This window comes from Podarcis tiliguerta, assembly GCF_965153285.1.
Source record: "Podarcis tiliguerta genome assembly, chromosome: 5".
Lineage (NCBI taxonomy): Eukaryota > Metazoa > Chordata > Lepidosauria > Squamata > Lacertidae > Podarcis > Podarcis tiliguerta.
Genome location: NC_139538.1, coordinates 17,429,798 through 17,450,510, shown reverse-complemented (window position 1 = coordinate 17,450,510; position 20,713 = coordinate 17,429,798). Strand labels below are relative to the sequence as shown.

At 43.0% G+C, this 20,713-nt stretch overlaps 1 protein-coding gene across 1 annotated transcript in view; it reads right to left on the bottom strand.

Moving 5' to 3' along the window:
* Positions 1–1,108: 1,108 nt before the first annotated feature.
* Positions 1,109–20,713, bottom strand: part of BCHE (butyrylcholinesterase) — a 47,418-nt gene continuing 27,813 nt past the window's right edge. Inside the window, exons 3-4 of the mRNA XM_083442232.1 lie at positions 7,382–7,548; positions 1,109–3,050 (exon numbers count right to left, since the gene is read on the bottom strand). Coding sequence (XP_083298358.1) covers positions 2,926–3,050; positions 7,382–7,548 — 292 coding nt within the window. The 3' untranslated portion in view covers positions 1,109–2,925. The remainder of the gene's footprint in view (positions 3,051–7,381; positions 7,549–20,713) is intronic.

The window sequence follows — 20,713 nt, the reverse complement described above, 5'->3', positions numbered from 1 at the left end:
GGTCAGACCTCACCTGGAGTACTGTGTCCAGTTCTGGGCACCACAGTTCAAGAAGGACACTGACAAACTGGAATGTGTCCAGAGGAGGGCAACCAAAATGGTCAAAGGCCTGGAAACGATGCCTTATGAGGAACGGCTAAGGGAGCTGGGCATGTTTAGCCTGGAGAAGAGGAGGTTAAGGGGTGATATGATAGCCATGTTCAAATATATAAAAGGATGTCACATAGAGGAGGGAGAAAGGTTGTTTTCTGCTGCTCCAGAGAAGCGGACACGGAGCAATGGATCCAAACTACAAGAAAGAAGATTCCACCTAAACATTAGGTAGAACTTCCTGACAGTAAGAGCTGTTCGACAGTGGAATTTGCTGCCAAGGAGTGTGGTGGAGTCTCCTTCTTTGGAGGTCTTTAAGCAGAGGCTTGACAACCATATGTCAGGAGTGCTCTGATGGTGTTTCCTGCTTGGCAGGGGGTTGGACTCGATGGCCCTTGTGGTCTCTTCCAACTCTATGATTCTATGATTCTATGATTCTAAGTAAATGGATGTTAGATATATTCCAGTAAGAATACAAGAAGTCCCATTCAACCTTGGGACTGCTGCTGCTCTTCCTAAGCCTGTCAAGGGGAAAACAAGCCTTGAAATAATGTTCTACACTGAATTTCCAGGTCACATGTCTGAGCTGAACCCTCTTAGGATCCAGCCTACATCTCCCACAGCCCTACCTGCAGCACACCCCTTTTAAAGAACTTACACTGGTCTCAGCAAAGCCAGCTGTGGCTCGGTCAACTGATCCCTAGCTGAGCCATGTATCTTAAGCTGAGCTGGAGTTGGGAACTTAATGCTGCCCGAGGCCAGCTAAGCCAGGAATCAGCCAGCTGAGCCAAAGATCCAATGCATCATAAGCTGCCCCACCTGGCAGATCTTCTCCATAGGATTGCCCCTTTAGTGTAGAATGCAACCAAGTAGAATTACTGTATTGAATGAATGGTGCAATATTTGTTATGATTATTTTCTAAGCATCCCCTGATGTACGTATCTAAAAAACTCCAACCAATAATACTACATCATATACAGAGATCATCAACACTGACACACCAACATCTCAGCTGAATGGTTTTGCAGTGAATTTTATTATGGTTATTTGGTTTGCTTTCGTCCACAGCATCTCCTTTTATTATTATTTTTTAAAACATGTGATTGCCTATAAAATCTGGAGAGTCTTACTCTCAGAATATACTCCTCATTTCAAGGGAAAGGTGAAATGAAAAGTGTGCAACATTCTAAAGCAGCAATCTGCAATTTGCCGGTCCAAAACCTTGGTAAGGTGCCTGGGGATTCAAAGTTGGTACCGAACTCCATTGAGATTATCCTGGATGGAGAAGACAGACCCGATGGGATGAACAGACTGTGAGATTTCAGTGAACAGACTGTGAGATTTAAGTGGCATTCAGGGAGCAATCTTTTACACACAAGAAGCCGGCATAAAGGAAGCTGCTGTAAATTAAGTTGATGGAAAGTTACTCCAGATCCAAATCCTGTTCAAAAGTGGGGCTGCTCCTCCTGCTCTGCATAAGCCTGGCAGAAGGAAAACAAGCTTTTAAAAGAGTCTTCTATGCCCAGGTTGCCAGGTCACAGGACTGAGATGAATGGGTTTAGGAACCAGCCTAAGTCCACCCTCTGCTCCTGATTCCATCATGAAAAAGCCAGATCCCTTTTGGGAAACTTACACTGCCTGCTTCAGTCAGCTGAGTGAGTCACACCAGCATATCTTGGGCTGAGCCATGGTTGGAGGCATAACACCAGCTGAGCTAAGAACCAGCTGTCTGATCCACAGTTCCATTGTATCCTAAGCTGCTCATCCTGGGGGATCTCACCATAGGATTTCCCCCTTATCCACCCATTCCTACCTACTGCAGAACGATGTTGGGAGACCAGTTAAATGGATGATTTCAAAGCACTTTCCAAATTAAAAGAGCCAGATAAGCATTTGATAATAGAAAGAGTGCTCTTTCTCAGCAGATGATGTGCTCCAGTGGAAGAGGGTGAAGGGGTGAAGAAAGGTTTGCCTGAATAGCTCTCCTTTGATTCATTGACAGTGTCAAGAAATAATTCTGTTCTCTGTAGGGAAAATTGGTATAATTTGACAATGAGCATTTGGGTCTCCAGAATGTTTAGTTTTCAAGGAGCGAGACAGTCAGTTTTAAAAGCCTCTTTTGACTTAACAAGAAAATTGCATCTTTTTTTATTTCCTGTAACATTGGCAACTCTTGATATACCCCTAACAAGTAAATTACAGCTGAAGCAGGATTAAAATGTTGTGACATTGCAGTTGGAGATCTGAGCCAATGGAGCTTTTGATGGCAGTGTTCTGGAATACTGATATTTCTGCGGTGTCCTTTACGGTGAAAGAAATGTTGCATTTATCTGTCAACATACAACAAATATTTATTTCTGCTGAAACTTACTTGCCGCAATCCAGCTCAGGAGACACATGTATACAAATAGGCTTACGCATTTGTGCCACTTCCTGGATTGGGAACAACAGCCATAAATGGGCTGTGTATACAGATAGCGTACTGCATCACTTGCAATGGGTTGCAATTCCTGATGTGCAATCAAATCTCCATCCTCATGCTTGTGCAACTAGCCATGCGGCTAGATCTGGATCGGGGCCATTAGACATCTAACGATAATCCTCAGGTTTTAATCACACTTGGTCTGATTTTCATTTCTCAAAGCTTCAAAGAGGAGAAGCACTTTATAACGTTTATTGATATAAATAGAAATGGACCTGGGAGACAAGTATATTTGTGACGTGTCACTGAGCCTGCATAACATGCCTTATTGCTGGATATGCTACATTAGCTATCTCTGTGTTTGCCTTGATCTTTGACAATGAAGGCATTCCAGAAAGGCTGGAACTTTTAATTAGAGACCTGCACAGCTTTCCTTCTTACTAGTGTAATCATTAAATTGATTTTTCCAGTCAATCATGTAATTGTTCCAGCGAAGGAATCCTGCTTTCCACTCTCGTTCTGCTTCATCAATATTGCCTGTAAAACATGAAGTGGGTGGCATTAATCTAAATTTAAATCTCTTTGTACATTAATTGAAAAATAATTCTGATTACCAATGCCATTTTCCTCTAAATACACTGCACAGCACTACACCCTCCCCTTTGTCACCTGATTTATTGCAAATTCGAAAGGGCAACATTTTATCTCTAGATCTTGAGATAATCGGCTGAAGTGAATAATTATTCTTACAGATCAATGTAGGTATCATATGGAATTTCATTTTCAATATTTACACCCCTTTGACATTTTCCAAGCAGTGTATAGTTCATAACAGATAGGCAACTAGTAACTTGGATCCAGATATTGGCTTCTAATTAGGATGGGAACCTTATGGCCTTCCAAATGATGTTGGACTCCATCTCCCATAAGCCGCAGACAGCATGGTCAGTGGTCAGGGATGATAGGGACTGTAGTCCAACAATACCTGGAAGGTCACAGTTCTTCCATCTTTGAACAAGGGAGATGGAGTGGATTTCCTTCTGGAAACAAAACAAATAAATTCATCACCTATTCCCAGTTGCAGAACAGTGTCCCAAATATAGCAACAATGTGTTAAAAACAAACAAAACAGAAGTCAAAATGGACCTGAAAAAGAAACGTCTTATTTGTTCAGTATGTTTGATAATTAAAACAGGTGGAAACAGACAATCAGGTCCATATATCCAAAGCAGTGACCAGAGGATGAATAACCACTGTGAGGGGTATGGGGAGATGAAACTCCATGGTGCACCTGTGGAAGCAAAACCGGAAAACCTTCATCTGCCTCAGGTGCAACAAAACATATCGGTCTCTACAGCCACAGCAGGCACTGTAATTGTCCAACAGTTTGACTTAACCCTCAAAGGCTCACTCCTCTATTGTCTCCCGGGACAGACAGATGCTAACAACAAAGCAGCTGTACAGAGTCACTAAGAATATGCAATAACAAGCACTGAGAAACAGCCCTGTTATCACAAACAATAGCAAATCAGTTAAAGCACTCACCACACCTGCGAGAATCCTGGGACCTGTAATTTACCCCTCACACGGCACCCTTAACAAACGACAGCTTCCTGTATTATTTTGGAGGGAATGAGCTTTAAATGTATGCTACGTACTCAGCCTTAGTTGTAGGATATGAAATAGGAATAGGGTAAGCATCCATAATATTATCCAGTCAAGAATAGCTCTCTGAGCTGCCTAAACAGGTTGATAATTATCTATTGTTATTGTTCTCTGGAAGCTCTGACGTGGTGTTTTAACCTTAGATCACATGAGAGGTATTGAATTGCAAGTTCATCTTGGTTCTCATGCTCTGTGGAAGTAAGGACATGTAAATGACCCTCTCCAGTGAGTGAATACAGCTCCAGGCAAAATGGAAACTGTAAGGAGAGACAAACCTCTGATTTTAGATCTGTTTGGAGTATTTCATATTTTATTTCTAAGATGATGAGCCTGTGCTAGACTGCACAAGATATTGTATGGAATCATTTGGATGTATCTTTGATGCTTTTGTTCTGCTTTGAAGAAAGTTCGACAAGTAAAGTTTTGAACAATCTAATGGGTCAGGGTTGGGTTTTTTTGCATCCAGTCACTTCAAGTTGCGCAATATTGATATCTGCAACATTTAGGGAGCAATCCTATGCACAAGAATCTGGCATAAAGCAAGCCAGTATAGTTTGAGCTGCTATAAAGTTACACCAGATCCAAGAACTTTTAAAGAGTAGGACTGCAGCTACTGCACCACCTAAGCCTGGCAGAAGGAAAGCACGTCTTTAAAGCTGTGTCCTATGCCAGGTTGCCAGGTCATGTCACTGAGCCGAATGGGCTCAGGATCCAGCCTAAGGCCCCCTCAGTCCCACTTGCCCAACACATCCCCAGAACCGCCACCCCTTTGGGGAACTAACACCTGCCTGAATGAGCAAGTTATGCCAGAGTACCTTCAGCTCTTCTGGGGTTGGGGACATAATGCCATCTGAGCTCAGATGGGACTCAGCCAGTTGAGTTGGAGATCTACTGCAGTCTATGCTGTTCGTCTCAGCAGATCTTGCTTTAGGATTGACCCCATCGAGTTAGACTACATTTCATTTTACGTCCCCATTACTGGAGATTATTTTACTGGCCTATTATGTAACACAGTAGCATATCTTACTGATATTGGTTATTTCACAGAACATTTGGTTACATGCAGCACAGTTGCTCGTCAATATCATCCTCCAAACAGATGGTGTCTTCAGTTATGATTTCCGTGAGTAATGTCAGATGATCACAAGGAACATTTCGTCAGATTCACGATATACCCACATCTTGCTTGAAACCGGTCCAGGTTCACACATAACACACACACAGGATGCTTGTTTTTGAATGTCTCCCACATCCTACATATGATGGGATGTCATGATGCAAGAGATGATAAAATCTCTCAGACGTCAAATGGAAAACAATGTGTCAGATGAAGATGGCTATGTTCTTTCCCCACTAGGAAGCCTTACGCATAACAGCTATTTGAAAAACCAACCAACCAAAGCCAGCTTATTTGTTAGCTTTCGCTGTCAGAGATACAGACAATCCCAAACACAATATAAAGATATGACATGCGCCACTTGGCTGAGTATAAGTACACAAGAGAATTCAAGCATACCAAAGAAAATTAGATGAAGATGTTACAGCAGCTCGTTCACACTTTGTATAAAGAACTGGGCCCAGGTATAGGTACCTCCCAAACAGATATGCAATACTGAGCACTGCCTCTACTTATGAATGTCCTAACTGTCCTCTCATGGCTAATGTCTAGTAACAGATCCATATCCCACAAATTTGTGTAATTCTTTTTTTTAAAACCCAAAACGAAACCTAAACTTGTGGCCATTGTCACTGTTACCTTCTTACAGCTTACTCACTTTTGTAGGCCCAGAGAACTCTTGTAATTGTAGCTCTGTGTAGAGAATAGGTATTAAGTCCAGTCACGGACAACTCTGGGGTTGCAGTGCTCATCTCACTTTACTGGCCGAGGGAGCTGGCGTTTGTCCGCAGACAGCTTCCGGGTCATGTGGCCAGCATGACTAAGCTGCTTCTGGTGAACCAGAGCAGCGCATGGAAATGCCGTTTACCTTCCCGTTGGAGCGGTACCTATTTATCTACTTGCACTTCGTGCTTTCGAACTGCTAGGTTGGCAGGAGCAGGGACCGAGCAACGGGAGCTCACCCAATCACGGGGATTCGAATCGCCGACCTTCTGATTGGCAAGCCCTAGGCTCTGTGGTTTAACCAACAGTACCACCCACATCCCTTATGTGCAGAGAATAGGGGTCTCCAAATAACTGTCCACACTCTTAAAAAACTAGAGTTCTCAGGACTATTTGGGGGGAGCCATGGCTGGTTAAAGTGGTATTATAGTGCTTCAAATATACAGTGCAGATGGGGCCTTAGCTTCAACCCCTTACAACTGGAGACAGTTCACAACTCTATCATTACCCATTCCTACAACTTCTGTTTGTGCAATGGAATCTTCTGGGGCAGATCTGTGGAAATGCAGGAGCTAGGAGGCAAGAGGGACAGGAATTTCCATTGTGTGAACAGACGGTGTTCTGTGAGCATAATGGCTTTGTTGGATGCAATGACACCCTGTTCTTTATTCTAAAAGTTTTTACACCTACCATTAGTGGGTGGATCTTGGATTTCTAGTAGGAAAAAAACCCTGAAGTAGTCCTGACAAGCCAGAAGTTCAGCTCATTTTAGAAGGCTCATCATTGCTGCTTCTAAGATTGCACTTCAGCCTAAATTTATTACAAAGTAAAGTCTGCAACTAATTCAAGTTTTGGCTTAATTACTGAAAAATAAATGACAGATTCCACCCATCCCTGCCTGCAACCTTAAGCACCCTTACTAAGATGAAAGTCCTGCTGATCTTGGTAGGGTTCGATTCCAAGGGACCATCACACTTCCATATTTTGCTTTTGAAATGAATGGAATCTGTGTAGGAATGCAGCTGTTCTTTCACCCTTTCATTTCAACAGGCTCATGCCGCAGATGTTCTCAGCAGACTGTGCTCATGCAATGGACAACAAATCTTATGTGAATGAAGCTGAAGAGAGCATGTGAAACTTGCACAAAACTATATATTACACAAATTGATTGTGGGGGGGGGGAGGAGTATTAGTTAAGTGAAAGAGGTTGTCTTTTTTGAAGGACCTCTGGATTTAATTTTACACAGATAGTTCTTGCTCATAAAAGCCTTGAAATTGAAATTGAAATTAAAATTTAGTAGCAGCAAAGTGACCTTGCATTAACCAATTTACTGTACATACATACATTTGCCACCAAAATTACCTGTCATCTCCAGGAGTTTGGGAAAAAATATATTCCAGAATCGGCACTGCTGGGCACGTAATTTTGTACGAATCTTTGAAGCGTCTGTGCTTAATGTTAAGTATTTTTGTTCAGCGGTGGTGAAGACTGGCCATCTTGTCCCATTAATCTGACTCCCATTGGGTGTTCTAAAGGATTAAAGAGAAGCATTAGATCTCTCATGGGAAATTACCTGTGCACATCAGTAGTTTAAAATTATACTGCTGAAAAGTTATTTTATTTCAAAGATTGGTAGGGTTGCATGGAATTACCCCAGTACTTTGGAAACTAGATAGGAATAAATATCAACATCCCCAAACTTTAAATGGGAATTTGGAAAAAAAAAAAAAAGTTTAATTAAGAATAGAGAAATATGCATACAGTAATAAAATCACTGTTCATCAGTTCCATGGATGAGCCCAAGAGGTCAGTGAGAAATAACATTAAGGACAATAAATTCACTAGCCTGGATTGCCCAAAGTTCTTAATAAGAATGCTAATGCCTTATTCAAATATGCAAGAATACTATATTGAATTTTTTTTAAGGTAGACATTTTGCAAAGATATGCGCCTATATGGGTGAAACGAACGGAAATTGTATCCTGATTAAAGTATGCTGGAGAAAGAATGAGTTTCCTAATGGGGAAAAAGGCATCTTTCCACTGTTCAAAATAATTAATGTAAGACAATGTGCAAAAGTGCTGTCATATATTGGAATTGATTATCTTGGACATGATGCAGTAATGTAGGGGTGGGTGATGATGGGACTTGCAAGATCATTGCATGGGGGGGGGGCACAGGTTCCCTCTTCCTGTTCCTAACTAAAGAAAGGAAAGTTCCTAGCTAAAGAAATCCTTCCATCCACAGGTATGCACATTAAAGGATCGCTCAGCACTAGAGTGACAATATAAGAGCAAAAGGTAAATCTATACAGGGCATGTAGAATCACAGCCCCTGCATTATGCATGCTCTGCAGACCAGGAATAGAAAAACAATGAAGCATCCAGATGTTGCAGGACTGCATCTGTCGTCATCCTTGACCATTGGCCATGCTGATTACAGCTGATGGAGGGGGGCTGACCAACAGTATCTAAAGGCAAAGGTAAAGGGACCCTTGACCATTAGGTCCAGTCGTGACTGACTCTGGGGTTGCGGCGCTCATCTCGCCTTATTGGCCAAGGGAGCCGGCGTACAGCTTCTGGGTTATGTGGCCAGCATGACTAAGCCGCTTCTGGCGAACCAGAGCAGCGCACGGAAACACCGTTTGCCTTCCCACCGGAGTGGTACCTATTTATCTACTTGCACTTTGACGTGCTTTTGAACTGCTAGGTTGGCAGGAGCAGGGACCGAGCAACGGGATCTCAGCCCGTCGCAGGGATTCAAACCGCCGACCTGCTGATCGGCAAGTCCTAGGCTCTGTGGCCAAATTCTCCACATCTGCTCTAGACTGTTTGTACCAGCTTTCTTCAACCTGCTGTCTTCCACATGCTATTGTCTTACAACTCCTGCCATCTTTTATTATTTTCCAAGCTGGCTGAAGCTTGATGGGTGTGTCCAAAACAAATGGAGGACACCATGTTGGGGAAGGCTGGGCCGTATAGTGCTGATGTATGTGCAAAAGGGACACATATAGGTTCCATACATGTGTTGAAACAGTCAAGTGAACAGGCACAAGTGGGAACAGGAACTACTGGTGTGATCCTGCTGCATGTTTGCTCTGTGTAGCTCAGTTGTAGAACACACATATTGCATGCTGTTGGCCTCAGGTTCCGTCTGCAGCTAAAATGAGATCAGGTACCAGTAGGGATGGGAAGCTCTGATCATTTGGCTTTCTCAGTTTCTCATTTCCCCAAACTGAAGTTCAGTTCTCAACATTTCCACAACGGTGAACTTCTCCAAACATGTTTGTATGCAATTTTCCCTAAAGTACATATTTTTGCAAAACAATTTTCCCCAATACAATGTATCTTTGTATACTACTTTCACCAGTGTATCCTTTACCCTAGGACTGTAGGTGGATTTTGGTACACATTACTAGGCTGGAGAACTGCACGGCAAAATTCTGAGAACTGTGAATTTTGAAGGATAATTGTGTTTCAGTTTGCATATTATTTCAGAAAGTGCAACTTAGATAGTTTTACCTTTAGATGAATTGCATTACCCCCTCATCCAGGGAAAGGTCCCTACCCAATATCTTGGAGAGTTGCTCCCAGTGGTAGGCTAGAGGGACCAATAGCCCGATCTGTTTGTTTGTTATTACGTTATTACGAGAAGCGAAGTTACAGGGAGCCAGGCAGAGGGCCTTCTCGGTAGTGGCACCCGCCCTCTGGAACGCCCTCCCACCAGATGTCAAAGAGAACAACAACTACCAGACCTTTAGAAGACATCCGAAGGCAGCCCTGTTTAGGGAAGCTTTTAATGTTTGATGGATTACTGTATTTTAATATTTTGTTGGAAGCCACCCAGAGTGGCTGGGGAAACCCAGCTAGATGGGTGGGGTACAAATAAATAATAATAATAATAATAATAATAATAATAATAATAATAATAATAATAATTCCTTTCCACCTTTTCTGCAAGGAGCTCTTGGTGACTTACACACTACTCCCCCTCTCCATAGATTAGGCTGAAAGATGGCCCAAAGTCATCTGGTAAGCTTTATGGCTGAGTGGAGATTTGAACCCCTGTCTCCCAGACCCTAGTCTAGCACTCTAACCACCACATCTACTCTCTCTATGGGGCAGCTTCCCATCCCATCACCAATTAAGCAGCTTGGTATCAGCATGAATCAATAGGAAGAAGGAGCAGAGTTTTCTTTTGTTGACTTCTATTCATGTTTATCAGCCATCTCTCTAGAGAGGGCTCTGTCCAAGCTTGTGCACAGCAAAGAAATTGCAAAGCAAATTCTCCAAAGCATGAGGGGAAAGCTACCAAAGCTTCTCTTAAAAGAGGTTTACAAAATGCCGTGAATGATTATTTAAACAACACTCAGAGAGGAAGAAGGCAATAAAAGAATTGAAAAGTGCAAGGGCTGAGAAGAGTAATTGGGTCTCCTTTCCCATGGTCTCCAGCCAGGAAAACCAGCAAGGGAAAGCTAACTCTTTCTGAAGACAGTGGGAGTTTCAGTTTGTTTACCACTGCTGAAGTAGAGGTCAAGAGTGGCCATTTTAGGAAAGAGTGCTGGACTGCAAATGTTTACTTCAGGGCGTGCTTTAGAAAAAAAAATCTCCTAAGTGGCATGGTTGTTAATGTATGCTACGGTTAGCAGCTGGAGGGCCTCGAGGAAAGAGAACTGGGTTTAAAGTTCATGTTCATCTAAGGAAAAATCACTTTTGCAGGAGGCTGTTGGAAACAGATCGCTCGATTTGTACACGGGCTGGGTAGTCATATCGCTGTTTTAAAACAACAAAGGATGCTACAGCTAAATGTGTTAAACAGGTAAACAACCCGCCAATGCAAAAAATGAAAAGAACACCAGCTGTTCTTGCTACAGGCCACTGGCTGGATGCCTGGAATATCTCAACTCTGTGAAGTGACTACCCAGATGTAGCAATGGGAAGCAACTTCCCTTGCTCCTCCTGCTGTGGCAATCAGTGAAGCTGGTGAATGTCAGGCTGTAGAGGGAAGCAGGCTCAAGAATAAGTATGTGCATATTTTGCCCACTCTAAGACCAATCCCATGTCCACACACACCATCCAAAGTTTGGGTCCCAATCGAAACTGGCATGGACTGTTGCCAGTGCTACCCATTCATCAAACCCCAGAATCATAGAGTTGGAAAGGACCCCAAGGGTCATCTAGTCCAACCCCCTGCATTACAGGAATCTCAGCTAAAGCATCCATGACAGATAGCCATCCAACCTCTGTTTAAAAACAGAGAGTCCACCACTTCTTATGAGAGTCTGTTCCACTGCTGAACAGCTCTTACTGTCAGAAAGTTTTTTCCAAATATTTAGTCAGAATCTCCTTTCCTGAAGCTTGAAGCCATTGGTTCGAGTCCTACCTTCCAGAGCAGGAGAAAACAAGTATGTTCCCTCCTCCATGTGACAGCCCTTAAGATATTTGAAGATGGCTATCATATCTCCTCTCACTCTCCTCTTGTTAATACCCAGCTCCTTCAACTGTTCCTCATAAGGCTTGGTTTCCAGACCCTTGACCATCTTGGTTGCCCTCCTCTGCACACATTCACTTTGCTAAGCAAAATTCTACCTGATGATGAAAGCCACCATGACAAGCATGACTGACAATGGGGTTACGATCTTGAGCAGCAGAGCCACATAGTTTTCATGTTTGGACATATTTTAATGGGTTGGGTAAGACTTGTCTGTCTTAACATATTGCTGGAGGAGCATTTTATGCATTTTGCGTTGTTCAGTGTTTTAAAGCTGTTATGGTTTCAAGCTGTTTTTATGTGCTGCATTTTACCTTGTCTAACCACCTTGAGACTTTTTGTTGCATAAACTGACCGATAAATGTAATGGATAATCGTAATTCATTTCTTCTAGTCCAGATAATTACTAGAATCCTCCTCACCTTCATACAGATACACAGAGAGAGAGACATGTATGGAGAGAAGGGAGTAGTAACTATAGTAAACTAGCATCAACTATAACTCATGGGTCGTTTCATAAGCTCTGCTTTTAGTTACTACATTCCGGGCATTTAACTCTTCCTGAAAGCCCACTGGACAGACACTAGTGAATTCAAGCTTTTAGTCTAAAATATCCCTTAATCTGATCTGGCATGGCAATTCCTAGGTTCCTCAGTTGCCCACTTCTTCGCTAATTCTGCTCTGATTAACTTATGGCACCCATTTAATTGCATGTTTATTTGTGGCTCCTGAGAATAGTGACTTAAGCAGAGCTGACTAGTACTTCAGTTCAAGATCAGGACACTAATAGCACTGTCAGAATTCATTTAAGCACTCCTGCGCTATGAAGCAAGTCATGACATTCCAAATTGTACTTTACAGGTGAGAAGGGGGCTATGCTTGCGGATGCAGATATCAGTTTGTAGGAAGTGATTGAAAGCATCATGTGTTTAATATAATGCCCTGTCACATGGGACTTTGAGATATATGTATATTCCTTGCATTGCTAGAGAATACTTAGTACTTTAACAGGAGATACACAGAAATTCCCACTTATCAGATTCACCAAAAACATTGCAGAACTTATAACTGAGTTTTTATGCATGTTCAGTGCAGGCTGGTCTGTTCCAATGGGACAGCAATCTCCCCTCATCCATCCTACACCTGTCTGTCTTCTTACTGATGTCCAGTCCTTCTCAGTCTAGAATACCTGGATACAGCTAAAGTTTTAATGTTATTGTCTTCTTTTAACTTTGCAACCAAAGGAAGAAGCAAAGGAAAGAAGGTAGCTATGAAATGAAGCAGGCTGACATCTGCCTCGATGAATTTAAATGTAGATTTTGCAGCTCTAAATGCAACACATTGTCCAAGATTTTGTCTGAATTCCCACCAATATTTATCTTCCATCTGTTCTTTGATTTGCATGTCAATTTTTTTACCCTCAGATCTCAGATAGAAATAATCTCAAATCTCATCTGGGTGCCATGTTTACAGAGATTAAATATTTTTAGATGTGGAGCTATTAAATATATTTCATATTTAGTAATCTCTCCATATTGGCTGTGCTCCATTCATGCAGGGTCATATTCCATCAAAAGACAAGTCTCTCTCTCCAAATTTACAAGTTAGAAAAATCTCAGTTAATAGCATTAGGCTGGCATTATGCTAGTGGAGGATCAATATGAGACCTTTGGGACACTGAAAACTCTGCAGAAGCAGTAAAACTGCCTTTAAAGGTTGCTTTTTAATAAACATTACATTTGTAAGCAATTGCTTATTAGCCACTAATTCCATAAGAAACTGTTTATTGGCAGCTGACTTTCGTAGATTCGCTGCTGACAGATAAATACTTTTTGGTCCAACAAAGTAACCTTAGTGGAAATCTTTACTTGGGAAAGAAAACTTCCATAATTAAAATGAATTTTTTTGACCATTATCGTTTTTGCACTAATATGATTAATGCAAACTGAAAGCACGATGTAAGCAGACATTAACTTGTTTTTTTTTATTAAAAGCCACATTGTTATAGATAACTTATCATTCACAGGCAAAAAGGCAGTCAGCTTAATTTTTAATCTCTACAAACAACTTTCACAAGTTTGTTAAGTCCTCTTTTTTGTTACAATTCACTGAGAACCCATTTCACCAAGGAAACTGATGTTAACGTAAGTCAGTGTAACATTTAAACCAGGGGGAGCCAATGTTGTGGCCGTTCATATGCTAATCACATCTCTCAACATCCCTGAGCATTGGCCATGTTGTCTGGCGCTGATAAGAGTTGGAGTCCCATACCATACTGAGGGTACCATATTGCCTACCTTTGAGTTAACTACTTTTATTCAATAATAACATTGTTCAAGTACAGTCATGCCTTGGATTACAGATGCTTCAGGTTGCGTTTTTTTCAGGTTACGGACCCGCCAAAACCCGGAAGTACTGGAACGGGTTACTTCCGGGTTTCGGCGGTCGCGCATGCGCAGAAGTGCCAAATCGCAACCCGTGCATGCGCAGATGTGCCACTGCAGGTTGCAAACGCTGCAGGTTGCGAACATGCATCCAGCACGGATCACGTTCGCAACCCAAGTGTCCACTGTACATTGTAGTGCAACACTTGTGTCCACAAAGCTTCACTAAAAGCATTTTTTCCCCATAAGGCTCCATCCAAACAAAACCTGCCCACAACAGAGACTTATTAATGAACTGTAGTGGCTGCATCTTCTTGACAGCTTAAGAAAGGGAAGATTACCAGTGCTTGTCACCTTCAGATACCAGCAAGCCATAGACCTTTCCTGGGCACTCCAGGACACCAACAGAATAGGTGAGCTGTCCTGCAATTAACCAACCAGAGAGCCTTTCTTGGAAGCCAAGTGCTACCTTATCTTCAACGAAGACAATTAGAGTTAATAGTAATCGCTCTCACTTAGAGAGGCGTCCCGCAGCATGCTGTTCCTTTTATTTCATTGTCATACAAACCGCTAAAAAGAGCCCTGCTAGATCAGGCCCAAGGCCCATTTTGTTCAGCATCCAGTGGCCAACTAGATGCTTACGGGGAGCCGACAAGCGAGACGTCAGAGCAATAATGCTCTCCCTGTGCTATCTTGCAATACTGAGGCAATCCAGACAACCTAGTGAAGGCAGTAAATCAATTCAGCAGTGTCAGCAAACTACTATAATAAGTTCAGGAGAACAATATTTGGGAACCGTGGAAGATGAGCTATAATTGCCATGATCCCCCAGCATAAAATGCTGCTGCCACGTTGTGCTTTACTAACATAGGGCTCAGGGGAGGGAGAAGAGTCCATTGTGCCACTGTGCCACATCTTTGGGGGATTTTCTGTTGCCTGCTGTGTGGAAAGCCTTCCTCAATAAGCAGTCCTTCATGCTTAGGGAAGGGGACCGATGCAGCGAGTGGGGGAGGAAATCCATTTGAAAGCTCAGCATCTCCCATCTCCAAGCACAGCAAGCACATCAGATGCCCGTATCCATTTTAGCTGGGTTTTTCAGTAAACCTTGGTCAGTTCTCTGGGATAGTGAACTTACTTGAGAGGAAGGTTAACTATTAGATATAACCATGCATCTTTGTTGAACTGCGCACCACCTTTGCTAGCCTATTGGAGAAGATCAATAAATTGCACTGTTTATGACTGGAAGTAGAGTCCTCCTCCTTTTTGTCCATGATAGAAGGATGCTCCTAATTAGTTTGAAAGCTGGAAGAGCAAACCACGTATGATTACTCTGCCCCCAGACAATCAAGTCACAGCTAGCTGTGTGTGCAAAGTCATCAATCAATCAGAGAATGGCAAGAAGTATTTGCGGCATTACAGAGACATAACACATCCAGATGTCTCACATAATTTCTAAAGGCCAGGAGGACACACGATCTTCAGTGTAGACCTTCTCCTATTCTGTACTCACGGTGTAACAACTGAAGGCAAGTAACCATCGTGAGCCTTTGTGCAATTCCTGGGAGAGTTAAGAAGTAGAATTCCAGTGACAGAATGCACAATGCTTCCTGCAATTTCCCTGTTCTAAGATGCAGACAGGAATGAGAGGCGCTGAAGATTTACTACTAAGCAGTCTCTTTCTAACCCCCACAAATGGCTTATTTTAGCCCTGAGCTAGTAGGAGAGAAAGGAAAGCTTGTTCGTTTGGAGAGCTGAATCATATTCCCGGGCTGTTATCACCTTATATAAAGGTAAATTGAAGTTGTGCATATGCATGTTTAATTAGCGAGGGAAATCAGCTGTTGCATAGCTGGCATCATTGTTATGTGGTTGCAGCTTCTGAGATTGGCCCAGAAATGGCAGCTAGTGCAAAATGCAGCAGCTCGACAGCTCATTGAGGCAGACTATTCATCATGTTACACCGCTGCTGAAAGAATTGCAGTAGCTGCCAATAAGCTGCCAGGCTAAATCCAAGGTGCAGGTACGAGCATGCAAAACCTTGTGGAGCTTGGAACCAGGGTATCTTTGCCAGCCAGTTCTTACTGATGTGTTTCAATGTTTATGTAGTTACCGTATTTTTCACTCTATAGGATGCACTTTTCCCCCTCCAAAAATTAAGGGTAAATGTGTGTGCGTCCTATGGAGAGAATGCAGGCTTCTTGGCTTCAGCGATAGCAACGCGAAGCCTCTGAAGCGCAGAGGGAGCGCTCCTTCCATGCTCCGGAGGATTCGCGTTGCTTTTGCTGAAGCCTGGAGAGCGAGAGGGGTTGGTGCGCACCGACCCCTCTTGCTCTCCAGGCTTCAGGGATAGCTCCCGCTGCACTCCGGAGGCTTCGGGTTGCTTTTGCTGAAGCCGGGAGAGCAAGACTCTCCTGGCTTCAGTGAAAGGAACCTGAAGCCTCCGGAGCACAGCAGGAACTCGCTCTGTGCTCCGAAGGCTTCGGGTGCCTTTTGCATAATGGGAGTCCCCATTAGCTAAAGTAGTACCTCAGGTTAAGAACAGTTTCAGGTTAATTTGCTGTTGGATAAGGCTATACTGCTTCTGTCAATAGGTAAATGCTAGGGAGGCTTTGACCAAATAAGGGCAATAAGGAATGGGCATTGCGGTTCTGGGAAATGAGTATAATCAGGCGGTCTAGTAGGCTGTAACCTCTGTGCTGTCCACCAACCAACTGGAGGACCAGGGTGGGATTTTGCAATCGGGGAAAGGATAAAGGCTCCTAGGACTTTAAGCCTTAGGAACCAGTGTTTTATATCTCACAGAGAGAAACCATATCTTCCAAGTTTTTTTCTTGCAGGACCTTGGCGGCCATTTTGGATGCCACATTCTCCTGTGCTTTTGCACTGCGCTCTACCCCTCCCCCACTTGCACTTTTTGGGGGGGGGCAAGAACAATGCATGGGTCACGTGACTCGCCGGGGAGCACATCCTGGAAGGTGTGCGTCCCAGAAAATGTGTGTCCTGGTTTTGCATCAGAAAATGTTGGATGGTATGACATTCTTTCTTTCCATCTTACCTTCATGGCAAGTAATGGGCCAGCTCAACACATTTGCCTGCCTCAAATGAAGATCAAGAAGAAATTCCTCTCCTCAACTCCACCTACACAACTTGAACAGGCTGCCATTTGATTCTTACTTCAACAGTGAGGGTGCGACAACTTCCTCCACCTTGCCCAAGGGCAGCATTCTAGTTTAAAGGGTGCAGAGCAGGCCATCTTAGGAGACTCTGGGCCGATGGTAGGGGCTGTTCTAGCCCCAGAAACTGCTTCCTAAGTTTTGTTCTGCCTATTGACAGAACCAGACTCAATTCTTGGAGGCTGACATTAGGAGGCTGAACTACTCTTAAAATAGCACTTGTTCGGGAAATAGAATTCCAGCAAGCCAACCACTGTGTGTGTGTGTGTGTGTGTGTGTGTGTGTGTTTAGAAACTGTGCTGCTTGACAGGTTCGTGAGACACTGAAAATTAACAGGCCTCACTTGACGAAAAACAGTACTTTTCATACAGCGCATTGTTAAACTATGGAATTCAATCCCACAGGATATAGTGGTGGCTGCAATTAGGATGGCTTTAAAAGGGATGCAGAAGGGATCTAGTATTAGAAGCAGCAGACCTTTGAATGCCAGGAGCAGGAGATCAGAGTGGGATGCTGCTGTTGTGCTTGTGTCCTCTTTGTTGGCTTCTCAGAGGCATCTGGTTGCTCAATGCTGAACTGGGTGGGCCTTTGGTGTGATCTAGCAGGACTCCTTTTATATTCCACAGAAAACACTGATTATTTTGCAAAGTTTACCATCATAAAAAGTGCCTGCAATCTACATTTAAAGAACACACCTGATTGTTACTGTTATTTATTATTCATTAAATTTCTACACCTCCTTTCATCTGACAAACACAGGACACTTCACAACATAAAAACAAAAAAATACCACCGCCCCCAGGTTAAAAACATTGATTGTTTAATGAGCCAAAGTCCTAGGAGCAGAGGGGTGTTTTTGCCTGGTGTCTGAATATATGCAGCAAAGATGCCACATGAGCCTCCTTGGGGAGAGAGTTCCACAAGGGGGGGGGGGACCACAGAAAAGATCCACTCTTATGTTGCCATCATCCAAACCTCTCACAGAAGAGGAGTAAGAATTTAAGCCACATCTGATTAAAAACATGAGCTGAACTATACTGGGTCAAATCAAACACCCATCTATTCTAATTAGGGATGTTTCAGATATTTCCCCCCTCTCTTGTTTCACTCCAGGTCTTCTATTTCTAAGGCACCTGGTCTTTGCTTCCAAACTAGAATGGATGCAGTAGGAAATCTGCATTGTTTGGAGTCTCTGCCCACAAAAAATTCCACCGTATACAATGCAAATTTTCCAAAGCTCCATGACTTGGTTTGTGTCTTCTCCCTGTCAATGTTCCCCATGAGTTTGCCTGTGTGTTTCAAAAAAGGAATATAAAATAAAAGCAATCTTTCTCCTGCTGCAATATTTCTCTTGGGTGGTATCATGATTCTTTGGGTATGGTGTTTTATCACTGCATAAGGGAGCAGACATGTGGCCGGTAAGACACCACACAAACCAAAATATTGGTGCAAGCACATCTACGGTCATATCAAAATTGTTTGATACTGTTTTCTGAACATCGGCAGTAAAGTGGTGGTGAGGAGACGCAAAAGAATGAGAAAAACTAAGTGCAGTGGGGAGAGGAAGTACAAAGAACCTCTTTGCACAGCCCACACTGTCGCATTTGCCACCACAATACATATTTAAAAGTTTGACTGGGTTGCTGACCATAGCAATTGGCTGTGGTGGTTGGCTCTGGGAGTGTGGGTTTCAGGAGCATACTGGGGGAAGAACCTCTCCCTTTGGGGCAATTCCTGGGCTATCAATTAGGATCCTGACCTGGATTTTGGTATTATCATAACTGATCACCTCTTCCCCCCATTTTCTCTTACCTGGAAGCACTCATCACATTCAAAGCTATCTACCTCCTAAAGACCTAGATGTGCCAATGGAATCTTTGTTGTTTCAACCTAACTCATGGCTAATTCAGTCAGTGATGTACGGTCCCTTGTCTTTACTACAAAGAAGCAAACCTTGAGAGCGCTGCATGAGACAGCCGTCCAGAAGGTGACAGCCGGGAATATGGGTGCATTGCAAATACGTACTTCAGCCAACTGGTGGCTGTAGCAAATTTATATTCCAACCAGCAGATGGCAGCAAAGAGATTCAGCCAATCAGAAGTATAGGCAAGATCCCAGCTACCAGCACACAAACCTCCCCCCTTAGCAAGTGATTTCCCCAAGGCAGGATGAACTCACATATTAGTGATTTCAACTAATTGCAGCATAGGAGACTTTGCTGAAGAGTTGCACAAATGCATGCTTCATGCACTCAACTCAAAAGTAGATCAGCTGTCAGAGACCTAGTTGCAATTCAGACTAAAAGCAAGCAATCAACCTCTTCATTGAAAAGAATTCAAGCGCTGCTAGTGATTTCTTATTTAATGAGAGTAGCAAGGGGGGTGGGGTGGGAAGCACAGGTGTCCCCGGCACCCTTTGTTGGTAAGCATATTGCAGCAGTTTCAATTGAGTGTTGCAGCTCCTACCAACATGGAAAGTGGACTTCTTCACAGCAATGCATCTTGGGTTTCTTACAATAAGGGTATACTACAAGCTTCCACCACTTAGTGACTTCCCTTTTTCTCTATAATCTTAGGTTTCTCTGTGATGCTACATTAGCACATGTGTTCATATCGTTCATATACATTTGGTTTACCATATGGAGATCTAGAAGCCTTGAGCCACAGTTTCTGCAAATTGATGTGCAAAGTTCAATGCACACACACACACACACACACAGAGAGAGAGAGAGAGAGAGAGAGAGAGAGAGAGAGGTTTGATTCACCAAAACCACCCTACACTCACATTGATCACAATGCTTTAGAAATATAACTTACTTTCCTATTACAACTACAATATATACCTGGCCACTTACTTTAGCTATCTTCCCTGTTTAGGGAAGCTTTTAATATTTAATGGGTTATTGTACTTAGTGTTTTGTTGGAATCCGCCCAGAGTGGCTGGGGAAACCCAGCCAGATGGGCGGGGTATAAATAATAAAATATTATTATTATGTTATTATTACCTTTTCTCTAAGCCATCCTCTGTGGCATTCTCCATCTTGCTTTTCACACTCCATTGCCTTGACTTACTAGCAGTACATGTGAAAAGGATCTGGGGGTCTTGGTGGACCACAAGCTTCACATGAGTCAACAGTGTGATGCAGCAGCAAAAAATAAAATAAAATTAATGCTATTCTAGGCTGCATCAACAGAAATATAGTGTCTAGATCAAGGGAAGTAATAGTACAACTCTGTTCTGCCTTAGTCAGACCACACTTGGAATACTGTGTCCAAGTCCGGGCATTACAGTTTAAGAAGGATGTTGACAAGCTGGAACATGTGCAGAGGAGGGCAACCAAGATGATCAAGGGTCTGGGAACTAAGCCTTATGAGGAACAGTTGAAGGAGCTGGGTATGTTTAGCCTGGAAAAGAGGAGAGTGAGAGGAGATATGATAGCCATCTTCAAATATCTTAAGGGCTGTCACATGGAGGAGGGAACTTATTTGTTTTCTCCTGCTCTGGAAGGTAGAACTTGAACCAATGGCTTCAAGCTGCAGGAATGGAGATTCTGACTAAATATTTGGAAAAAACTTTCTGACAGTAAGAGCTGTTCAGCAGTGGAACAGACTCCCATAAGAAGTGGTGGGCTCTCTGTTTGTAAACAG